General features: G+C 38.2%; 1 protein-coding gene across 1 annotated transcript in view; it reads left to right on the top strand.

Annotated features, from left to right (window-relative positions):
• rab11fip4a (RAB11 family interacting protein 4 (class II) a) overlaps positions 1–12713 on the top strand; it is a 29315-nt gene that overhangs the window by 836 nt on the left and 15766 nt on the right. The window contains exons 2-3 of the mRNA XM_073493734.1: positions 11236–11323; positions 12168–12256. Of these exons, the coding sequence (XP_073349835.1) occupies positions 11236–11323; positions 12168–12256 (177 nt within the window). The remainder of the gene's footprint in view (positions 1–11235; positions 11324–12167; positions 12257–12713) is intronic.

The raw sequence follows: 12713 nt of genomic DNA on the forward strand, positions 1-12713 counted from the left end.
GATCATACTGATTGATTTGTTTTAATATATATCAAACCAAACACTATAATAACATCTTAGTTGATAACTCAATATACTGTATTTTTGAAAAAACATCCCATGTGTCCGTCAAGACAGCACATTTTCATAGTGACATACAGTAGGTTTTGGTTGTGACCATAGTATTCTGTTAGCAATTGCTGAATTAGACTGTCGACAGTTTGTTAATGGAAATGACTTAATAACTCATAAAATCTGCACATAAGCTTATACCATAGGACATATTTTGGAATACATTTTGAACAAATAATCCTGGTTTTGGCATTAACTTCCTATATTCCTGTTATAAAAGCCATCTCTGGCTTGTGTTTTGCAGTGTTTAAAGGTTAAGAAAATGTTTACACTCTTTCACTTAATAAAATGCTCTTGGTCTTTTCCCAGTCTGCACCAATTTGGCGGTGTACTGACCAAATTTTTCTTGTGATATCAAACTGTATTTAGGACATCTACAGTACAGGTTAAACATTAGTGGTGAATATGAGTTTTTTTGTCTTGCCTCCTCATAATCTAAAAGGATAATACTGTTAATACAGTGGTATATCAGTTTTATGTCTCAAGTTGTATTAGGCCATTGTGGGGAATTTTTTTAAATCAGTAAACAAGACTGTACTGTTTAGGCTGTTTAGTTTTACACAATTTGATCAAAAGAAAGAAAACAAAAACTTTCTCTTTCCTGACAGTGAAGCTTTGCAATGACATTTTAAGAGTTATAGGACGGCCTTAATCTGTGTTCTCATTGGTTCGTCATAATTCGATCAGACCCATGCAATGAGGTGAAGAGACTTCAGATATCTGTCTGTATATTCAATCATGTGACCATATGGGCTGGTTAAGCAGCAGCCATTAAATCAATACAGTACTTGGATGTACTTGTAAAACCTTACATTGCTGAAATGTGTGTAACCCTGCCCTTGTAGTTCTTCTTTTAGGGCAATGGTTACCAATAGAGGTCGACCAATACAGTTGTGGATAAAAGTTTCCATACACTTGTGAAGAACATATATGTCATGGCAGTCTTGAGTTCCAGTGACAGCTCTCATTTTTCTGTGATGGAATGAGTGGAACACATACTATTTTTTCACAACAAACATTCATGAAGTTTGGTTCAGTAATGAATTTATTATAGGTCTTCTGAAAATGTGAAAAAATCTGCTGGATCAAAAATACACATACAGTAATTTTAATATTTGGTAAAATGTCTCTTGGCCATTTTCACCTCAGTTAGCGGCTTTTGATAGCGATCCACAAGCGTCTGGTAGTCCTCTGGCTGAATACATTTTAACCACTCCTACCACCTTCTTGACAAAATTGTTGAAGTTTAACTACATTTGTTGGCTTCCTGGCACAGACTTGTTTCGTCAGCACAGTCCACGTGTTCTTGATGAGGTTCAAGTCAGGACTTTGGGAAGACCATTCCAAAACCTCAATTCTAGCCTGATTTAGCCATTCCTTTACCACTTATGATGTGTGTTTGGGATCATTGTCCTGTTGAACCACCCATCTGCACCCAAGACCCAATCTTCTGCTGATGATTTGAGGTTTTCCTGAAGAATTTGGAGATAATCCTCCTTCTTCATTATTCCATTTACTTTCTTTTGTGGATGGAAACTTTTGACTGCGACTGTTTCTTTTTTTGGTTGTCAAGGAGGCCAATAACCAATATTTGTAACTGATATGCATTTACAGTAAGTACGAAAATGTTTGTGTCAAAATTTAGAGTTTGACATACCACAAACTCCAACACAAAGCTTAGCTGAAATACCTGTACTCGAGTAAATGTACTTGGCATTCATCAAACATAATAAATAACATGAGTTGTATTTCAGTCTCATGTTTTTCAGGCACAGAGTCACACAACAGCGCTGGAAGTGGCTGGTAAATAAAATACAGACAGAGATAGAGGCTATATACTGCCTGGCTAGGTCAACAAGAGAGACAAACAGACCAAAGAGAGACTGACTACAAGCACATCAACTTAATGATTACGTAGACACCACAAGTTTACCTGAAAACATAGGTGTAGTGCTAGTATAATCTGGTTGAAAGTTAAAATATTAAAGTGCTAAAACTACTTAGTTTTATGGTATGTTTTGAACAAAGGTACACCAATACAGGGACCTCTGGATCGTTCTAAATGTACAGTGAACCGGTTGATGGGCCAATTTTAAAGGTGTGAATCGGTTGAGTGAAACTGCTATGCTGCTTCTTTCTCACAGTGTCATCAAACTCTTGTAAAAGTTCAAAGGTCAGCACAACACTCTGGCACAGAAATGTTAGCATAGCAGGAAACAAAACCAACATGTCCGTCAATGGCAACAAGATTTACAATGCACCGTCAAATCTAAAATCAAAAGTTTGGAAGAGATTTGGATTTTAAGGACGGAAAGTTTGAAAAAAAGCAGGCCGGTTGTAAGCTCTGTAGAAAAGTGTTTAAGTACAGTAGTAGCACAACAAATTAGCGTTCGCCTGGCGAGATGGCATGGTGAAACCTGTGCAGACAACGAAGATGCTAGCTAGAGCTAAAGCTAGCACTAGCAAGAACACGCAAGACAAAGACACAGAGAACACTTTTTCCAGCTACAACTCGGTGAAGTCTAACGTTATCATGGCATCCATAGCCCATTTTATTAAGGACATGCTGGTAGTACTACACACTGTTAACTGATTTTATACACAGATTTTTACTAGGAAGCAGGTGATACAGACAGTCAGGGACATCCAGTTCCAGAGAGGTCCAATGCAGACAGATACAGTTCAGAGAGACACTGCTCATGGAGATCCAGGATAGTTGTTCCTCAGATCCAGGATGAGACAACAATAGTAAGAAAAATATGTATGAGTTCTCGGTCTGGAGGGCTGACTGTCGCGGTGACTTGCCTCCTTGTCCACAGGACGGTTTTTCCATTATGTCTGCCAGCCTGGCTCTACTTGGTTTGACTGGGTGTGGCAGCCCAGCGCGGCAGGGATTTTGCATTTCCACCACAACTGGGCTACCTGCTTGAAGGTGTGTCTTAAACCAATGACGTGCTTGTCCCAATCCCCACAATACTGTTGAAGAATCACCGCAAACAAAGTAGCTCCACTAATTTAGTTCCAAACAAGTTTCATTTCCTATAACTTCTTCACAATAAAATCCCCCCGTCATTCAGTAATTTAAAGGTTTTATTATGAAGCAGCAATACAAGAAACGTTGTTTTCATCAGCAGTGACTAAACATGACTCTTGAAACAGCTGAAAGTGATCACGACAAAACAGTAAAACACAACAGATGTTCAAATCAAATCTCCCTATCTGACTGCTCAGTTTTTCACTAAAGAATAAACAGCATTCTGTGGAGCAGAATACATTTTTTTTGCGTATTTCCTATCTTGGTCATCATCCTGTGTTGCCCTTTAATTAATCTTGCGTAGGCTTCTGGACCACTGATGATTTGGATTTTAAGTGTCTGTCCAGAGGAAGTGCTGTTCTCCAGGCTCCACAGCAGCGTGAGACTGTACTCATGTTGTGGCTGCAAGCTAAATAGCCTTGCTATATTTCCAAGTTGCTATGCTCACCTTTGACTAGTGCCATTTTGTGATCTTTAGCATGAGCAGTACAAATGCCATGACACTGGAGCTGGGGCATGCTCTCATTTTAGATTCTCAACGCTAAGTACACTAAGTCAAATGTGCTCATGGTTCATGTTGAGTGCAGTGAGGTGGGATGTTGAGGGCTCAGATTAGCTCCAAAGGAACTCCAGAGATGTAAATATTGTATTTGATGTACCCTGCGACAGTCAATGGCAGCCTCAGGTTCAGCACCATGGAAAACGCTCTGCCAGTCCCCGGTTGAGGAACCACCAGCAGTACCGGGGCAGCGGTTTAATATTCACCTCCTAAGTCCTTTCTTAACCACTTCTCTTAACCCTGATGGAACACGTCATGAGGTCCAAGAAAGGAGAATTCAAAAGGATTTAGGAAAAGGACTGCTGTGCAGAGAATCTGACTGCACTAGACTAAGTAATTGAATAATGTGACGCTGGATGTTATTGACGTGGGTCTGCTGTTGTGAAACTACGTTCTGAAGATGAACTACAAAAAGTGCATCTTTGATTATTTGCCCCATACGTTCTTATTGTGCTGTTTCATTGAGGCTATATGAACATGACAGCCAGGTGAAAAATACTTTTTCATTAAGGGTACTGAGGGGCTGCAGCAACACCTTAAATGAGGTGAACATTATTAAAACCATCAACTGATTTAAAAAAGTGTTCAGACTCGTAGCAAAAAAGAGAGGGATGTGGACGAATGGATGAAGGAGCATAAGATAGAATGTCGACGTGATATAAAAACTTTGATCATAAAGATTAATGTAAGACTACAATTTTGTGTTTTTCAGTGAACTGTATGAATATACATCAGACTGTCCACAGTGACGACAGACTGATATAGTGTTATATACGCATTAAACATCTGTCTCCTCACTGTGCTGCAGTATTAAACTATATTAAACATCTGTATCCTCACTGTGCTGCAGTATTAAACTATATTAAACATCTGTATCCTCACTGTGCTGCAGTATTAAACTATATTAACATCTGTATCCTCACTGTGCTGCAGTATTATAAACTATATTAACATCTGTATCCTCACTGTGCTGCAGTATTAAACTATATTAAACATCTGTATCCTCACTGTGCTGCAGTATTACAAACTATATTAACATCTGTATCCTCACTGCGCTGCAGTATTATAAACTATATTAACATCTGTATCCCACTGTGCTGCAGTATTATAAACTATATTAAACATCTATCCTCACTGTGCTGCAGTATTAAACTATATTATACGTCTGTATCCTCACTGTGCAGCAGTATTATAAACTATATTAACATCTGTATCCTCACTGTGCAGCAGTATTATAAACTATATTAACATCTGTATCCTCACTGTGCTGCAGTATTATAAACTATTAACATCTGTATCCTCACTGTGCTGCAGTATTATAAACTATATTAACATCTGTATCATCACTGTGCTGCAGTATTAAACTATATTAACATCTGTATCCTCACTGTGCTGCAGTATTAAACTATATTAACATCTGTATCATCACTGTGCTGCAGTATTAAACTATATTAACATCCGTATCCTCACTGCGCTGCAGTATTATAAACTATATTAAACATCTGTATCCTCACTGTGCTGCAGTATTATAAACTATATTAAACATCTGTATACTCACTGTGCTGCAGTATTATAAACTATATTAACATCTGTATCCTCACTGCACTGCAGTATTATAAACTATATTAACATCTGTATCCTCACTGTGCTGCAGTATTATAAACTATTAACATCTGTATCCTCACTGTGCTGCAGTATTATAAACTATATTAACATCTGTATACTCACTGTGCTGCAGTATTATAAACTATATTAACATCTGTATCCTCACTGCGCTGCAGTATTATAAACTATATTAACATCTGTATCCTCACTGTGCTGCAGTGTTATAAACTACATTAACATCTGTATCCTCACTGCACTGCAATATTATAAACTATTAACATCTGTATCCTCACTGTGCTGCAGTATTAAACTATATTAACAACTGTATCCTCACTGCGCTGCAGTATTACAAACTATATTAAACATCTGTATCCTCACTGCGCTGCAGTATTATAAACTATATAAACATCTGTATTCTCACTGCGCTGCAGTATTATAAACTATATAAACATCTGTATCCTCACTGCGCTGCAGTATTATAAACTATATAAACATCTGTATCCTCACTGTGCTGCAGTATTATAAACTATATAAACATCTGTATCCTCACTGTGCTGCAGTATTATAAACTATATTAAACATCTTTATCCTCACTGTGCTGCAGTATTAAACTATATTAAACATCTGTATCCTCACTGTGCTGCAGTATTAAACTATATTAACATCTGTATCCTCACTGTGCTGCAGTATTATAAACTATATTAAACATCTGTATCCTCACTGTTATGCAGTATTACAAACTATATTAAACATCTGTATCCTCACTGCGCTGCAGTATTTTTAAACTATATAAACATCTGTATCCTCACCGTGCTGCAGTATTATAAACTATATAAACATCTGTATCCTCACTGTGCTGCAGTATTAAACTATATTAAACATCTGTATCCTCACTGCGCTGCAGTATTATAAACTATATAAACATCTGTATCCTCACCGTGCTGCAGTATTATAAACTATATAAACATCTGTATCCTCACTGTGCTGCAGTATTATAAACTATATTAACATCTGTATACTCACTGTGCTGCAGTATTATAAACTACATTAACATCTGTATCCTCACTGTGCTGCAGTATTATAAACTATATTAACATCTGTATCCTCACTGTGCTGCAGTATTATGAACTATATAAACATCTGTATGTATGATGAACACATTTAAGAACCTTGAAATGTGAATTGATTGTTCTTCAGGCTGTTCAGGCTGATACAGGCTGGATGTGTAGTGTGCAAAGTTGATTGTTTGTTTTTGTTGTAAGTGTTGCTGCTGCTGCATGGAATTTTGGGACAGAATAATCTCTTTTCCTTTGTTAAAGGATGGTCCAACGTTCTCTAAGCTAAAGGAGATGCGCAAGGAGGCCTTGAAGCACTTTTCCTTTGAATTTAGGGAATTAAGACTTACCTTGACTGCATCCTAACCACTTTGGGTCATTTCACTCGGTTAGGAACAGTCCACAGCAAAAAACACTGTAAACAATATCTGTCAAAATAATTGCAATACGATTTTTTTTATCACACCCTAGCTTTAAATATTTACCTGTTTGCAACTGCATTAGCGCACTAAATTTTATAAATCTATCTAAATTGACCTATATTCATCCGAAGCAGGTTTTTGAGCTTTTACCCAGCTAAAAAAAAAAAATAAAAGCAGTGGCTGTCTGGAAGAACTGGAAATGAATTTTAAAACATTCGGTAGTTATGGGAAGTGATGAGCAATAACGTTTAGTATGTTGTAGCATAACTTTTGTTCATTAGCTTAAAATACAGGTTTCAGGTGAAGGATAGGTTCCCTCCTTTACATTCAAGAAGAATACCAGCCAGTTCCTCAGCCTCTTGTTCTACCTGCGTTTGAATAGCTGTTTGGTCACATTAGGTTATTTGGAGACTGCAGTTTTAAAACATGTGCAAGGAAGAGAAATGAATCAAACATAGTGGTGAGATGGGAGTCAGTAGTAGACGCGGCAGGTTAAAGTATCCCAGATAAATGACAGTGAGAGCAGATTTTCCTCTAAGCTGTCATGGCGGCTGAGCACCCTGAACACATCACTAAAAATAACTCAGTCATACTAAGAGGAAGCTACTACTCCATCTTCCTCCTCCCTTCTCGCGGCTCCTCTCATCTCTGTGTTCTTTGTCACCATGGCAACGAGAGCTTCACAAGGAGTCTGTGTGCAGATTGGTTGGTTCTTAAGTAATGAAATGACCAGCCTAGCTAAAAACAGCCTATGAGATGGTGCCGTATTTACATTTGTTTCATTTGGAAAACAACATGCTCTCCAGTGACACATCCAGAAACATCAGTTCACTGCAGGAGAGTCAGATTACTGCATACAGTATGAAATAATGTCTTTATTCCTTGTGTTTCAACCACACTGCTGCTCCTTTACTACACGCATGCACACCAACACTCTAGGGATTATAACAGTGCAAATGCATTATTTATAAAAGAACATTTAATGGATTCTATACCACATACTGTTTGTTATTTCTGTATCTGTTCACTATCCCTACAGGGGAATTGTTTTTTGTGCTCTATAACATCATTTGGGTCTTGTTTTCCTGAAAGGACCAAACCAAACCATGTTGTGCTCATATTAATTGTACCAAATTTGACACAGCACTTCCTTGGGTCCTCAGCAGCAAACCTGCCAAGTGCAGCCAAGTCAGTCATAGTTGGGGGTGCTAAGAGGTTGATCTATAGAATGACATCATAGTAAATGGTGCGTGACAATAATGTTTTTTTGTATTAAGTTGAATGGCCAGGATGACATGTATCTAATCGTTTTAACAAAAATTTACAACAATTTTAGAGGTTTTGCACTACAGCAGACGGCAAACTTGGAACACCAACACATTATAGGTCGAAGCAGCCACATAAACTACAGCAACAACAGCAAGGAGATGAAGAGGGAGAGAAAGTCCCCATACTCCTTCATAAAATCGCTCAATTTTGTGAGTTGAGGAGTTAAGAGAAACTTTATAACCTTTGTGAAGCGCTGTTTCTGACAAATTCTGAATTACTTAACAGCCTTCAAGCTGTAGTGTGGAATGCTTATTTTAGCACATGCATTAGATTATAAGTCAACTGTGCAATATCTCTTAATAATTAAAACAGATGGTAGTAGAACAGTGGTTTGTAATGTAATATAAAGAATATCTGGTTTTATCTAAATTCAAATGTAAAGAATATTTTTTTCTGTTGTAGGAATATCATATAAAAAACAAGTTGTGACCTCTGTGTAAGAGCTTCAGATAATGTTTTCATTAGAGATTAGCTGACACTGGTTTCTGCCTGTCTGACATTAACAAGTCTGTATTGTAGGTGTTTGATGTTAAATTGATGACACAGAGTGGTATTAGGTCTAGGCACAGCATGTTGACATTTGCATTTAAGCTTGTGTGATTTATGTGACACTGAGCTCTGGGATGTGAGACTGTGTGTGTGTGTGAGAGATAACATTTGTCAGTCAGCATGTGGCTCTGCAGATGCTGGCGTAGTTTCACAGTACACTCGAGTAGAGTACACTCGACTCTAATAGGTCATTTTGATGTATTTATCCAGACTCATCAAAGCTGATCCAGCATCAAAGCCTGTGTTCACAACACCTGCTCTCAGTACAAGTGTCAGGGTCGGAGCCATAGTCTTCTCATGTGTGACTGTTAAGTTATTTCAACCAAAGGAAATGTTTCATCAGCGGAGTGTGAGGAGTAGTTGATGAAGGGGCAGAAATTAGCTGCTTTGAGGCGAAGCTGAATGCACTGTCAACAGTGCTCAGTGCACTGATGACATCTTATTTTATGACACCACTGAATGTTAAGTGCTCAAACAAAATACCTGACTGTGCATGTATACCAACAGATTAGTGAGTTAGTGTCACAAGAAACCCAAGAAACCCATTCAGTGAACTACAAAAATGAGACATTGTACTGGGAATCTTCATTTTACATGTAGCAGTAGACTGCAGTCCTTTATAAGAACTGAAAAGGGCATTGGGCATAAGACTATCAACTAGATGAGCATGAAAGGTCATTCTTGACCTTGTGATGCAACAATTCTAGATTTTGACGGTACAGTTAAAGTCTGAGGGTCACAGTTAAGCAGGACCCAAACGCAAGACAGCACAGCAGGCAGGTTGAAAAAAAACAATTGATGCACACACACAAAGGCAGGCGCCAACCAGAGCAAAAACTCAACAAACAAAAATGTACAAATCAGGATGATGCAAAGAACACAGGCAGCAAATGCAGGTAAGAAACGAGGCACAAAACACTTGGGTTGTAGAACAGATGTGAAAACGCAGACGAACCAACAAGGACTGAGGATAAACACCAAGTTAAATACACTGGTGCTAGTTAATAAAATGAAACACAGGTGAACAGGAAAAATGGCAGGAGAAAACGAAACGACGAAGTTTAAAACATGCCACATGAGAAGGATCCTTCAACATAAAACAGGAAATAACTAACTCAAAACCCTAACACTGAGGAAAAATCCTTTTTTCTCTGTTTCACAATTGCAGTGCATTCATTTATTTCACTTTGGATGTGTAAAGAGGTTTTTATTGCATGTGTTTTTTTGTGCTTATTTAACAGTTGCTGTCTTTTGAAACTGCAATAATATGGTAACCAAAGAATATAGTACAAAATAATCAAGAGAAATAAATAAAGTCAAGTCAAAGTGCAGTTTTAGTGAAAATGAAATAAATACATTGAAATAATCGCTCAGCAGCTTGAGTGGATTACACGCTATTTCGATGAGTGTTAATTTATAAACGGTGCAAAGCTCCTTTTCCTGCTTTTTTCCACTGGCATACTGTAAATTACACTGAAAGCCCAACTCTTGCTACTTTCTTGACTGTATTGTTATTAATTCCCTACCACTCTGAGCTACATTAGGAAGCCTGCCACTAAAGATTTTGACGTTGGTGTATTACCTCAGCTTGAGCATGTGTAGCTGGATGGTTGTCTTGAAGTTGTTGCCGTTAATTTGAGGTGTTGGACCATCAGCATCAACATTTCTTTGGCAAGTTTGGATATTCATCTTCTTGAGCAACACCCCGGTTGTTCTTTGTGTTTTCAAAATGGTCCCATACTGACAACTTCAGGCGTTTTTTTGGCAGAACCAAAGCTTCAGTGTTGGGTCCCTCGGCCAAGTAGCTCTCCTCAAACACTAATGCTGGGATCTGGTGGTAGCATGGATAATTTTGCTTACCTGAACTCGTTGCTGCTTTGCATTTTAAGCTGGTGCACAAGCTTACACACAAGACATTTTGAACCGCAGTTAATAGTGAAATCGGTTGATGAATGAATGTTGATAATTATCATACATTATTGTGTGCATTTGCTTATATACAATATTGAATTCTACTGAACTAGTGATAAATGAATATTTCAGGTTTAAATCAAGTGTCATCTTTCAGGGCATAATATTTTATGAAATTATAATAAAGTGAAAAAGAAAGAAACCCTTCTGTTGTCATTGTGTTAAGGGTCATTGTATTGATGATAATACTTAAAAGAATCGTGTAATACCGTGAAACCATGATCATTTCTGAGACAGTAATCGTACCTTGAAAATCTCATGCCATTCCAACCCATCTTCGTCTGTTGGTGCTATTTGGTTTTATGCCTCTCTGTACTCATCATCTTCTCTCATCACATTAAATCATTCAGCTAACATTGTAGTCCACAAAGCCACATCACTCATGTTTGAAAGTCCAAACTCAGTTTAGAATGATGGGCCTATTTAATATACAGCAGGGCTGTACTCAGACGGGTGAACCAATACTTCATGCCCGTGCTCAACTAGTTTTGTTTTTCAGTTGAGGGTCTTGAGATAGAGGGAGCCACACCGTGTCCATATTGTAAAGATCTCTGAGGAAAACTGGTAATATGTAACTTGACGGACTTCTGTCTCCCACAGGTGAAGAAGTTGACCAGATACCTGGATCCTAAGGCTCATGGGAAGATCAACTTCAAAGACTTTTGTCATGGAGTATTCGCCATCAAAGGTAGGAAATGTGTGGTATATGTAGATGTACACATAGAGGTTTAGCAGAGAATTAGCTGAATACTGCATTTTATCATGCCATTCCTCTCCCTAAATACAATGTGTAGTGAGCTTTAGAGGTGCTGTAGCTGAATCTTGTTACCTTTGGACAGAGCCAAGCCAGCGGTCTCCCCCCATATCCAGTCTTTATGCTAAACTAAACTAACTGGTTGCTGGCTATTGCATTCTATGAGAGTGGTGTCAGTCTTCTCATTTAATGCTGCATTCCATTGCAAGTTGGAAATCGGTATTTCTGGGTGTGTATTCCCGACTTCCATTCTATAAGCATCCCAGTGCATCTGCTTGGGAAAACATGGATCTGCAAACTTCACAGTAACTACAGCAGCTGATTTAATAGTTGATGGCACTTTAAAAAAGACAGGAGGAGTCACTCCTAACACATACTGTCAAAGACTTCTATTGAGAACAGATGAACTCAATGAAAGTGAAAATGACAACTACAAAGTTGTATTTACTGCACGTTTGACAAACAAACACTATATGAAGTAAGGAGTGATGAAGAGGTTAAAAGTATTTTTTCACTATGTGCACAGCCATACTGCTGTGATGTCTGCCGAGTTTCTGACTTGGAATTCCGACTTGGATGACCGTTCCATTGCACTTTTCCTGGGGTCGTTTTCTTTCGAGTGCAGCATAACTCTTGGCAAAAAAGTTAATCAGTGTTTTGCCCCAAAATGTCAAACTATTCCTCAGACTGAGGATAATCTTCATCTCATCTTCAAACACTACAACCTTCTGTCTTTCTTTTCTTCCTTTTTCCTTCCTTCCTGCCCTCCTCTTGCTAGGCTGTGAGGAGATACTAAAGATGCCTGTGGGTCCTCGCAGTGTAACCTCCAACCATCCGTCTGTCACTGACAATGGTTACATATATCAGGTACAATCTATATTCACTCCATATTTAACATACAAATAAAGGTTAAGTTTGACTTCAAGGGTAAGTATGTCATAATGTCCATCCATATACAATTAGAATTTCTGCCACTAACTGGGTTTCCATCCAAAAGTATCGAATTTAAGAGCGGATTTTGTGAAAATGCGCAAAAAGCAAATGCGAATTTATGCCTGTTTCCATTCATTATTGTTTTGCGATTATTGGGAGAGGAGGAGTGCGCCGTGAGATTACATCATTAGAGAGCGTGAATGTATCCATGACAACAGTTGACACTCAGCTGACAGTTGACACTCAGCTGACACTCAACATCATGGACAATTTACTGGTGAACCTGTCGGCTCTTGGGAGAACATTAGCTACAATTTTGTCAGCGTTCACAGCCTACAAAACCCTCCTAAAGAGGAGAAGGAAAAGAAGATTTTTAATGTTACGAGTGCTG

Source organism: Pagrus major, chromosome 23 (assembly GCF_040436345.1).
Source record: "Pagrus major chromosome 23, Pma_NU_1.0".
NCBI lineage: Eukaryota > Metazoa > Chordata > Actinopteri > Spariformes > Sparidae > Pagrus > Pagrus major.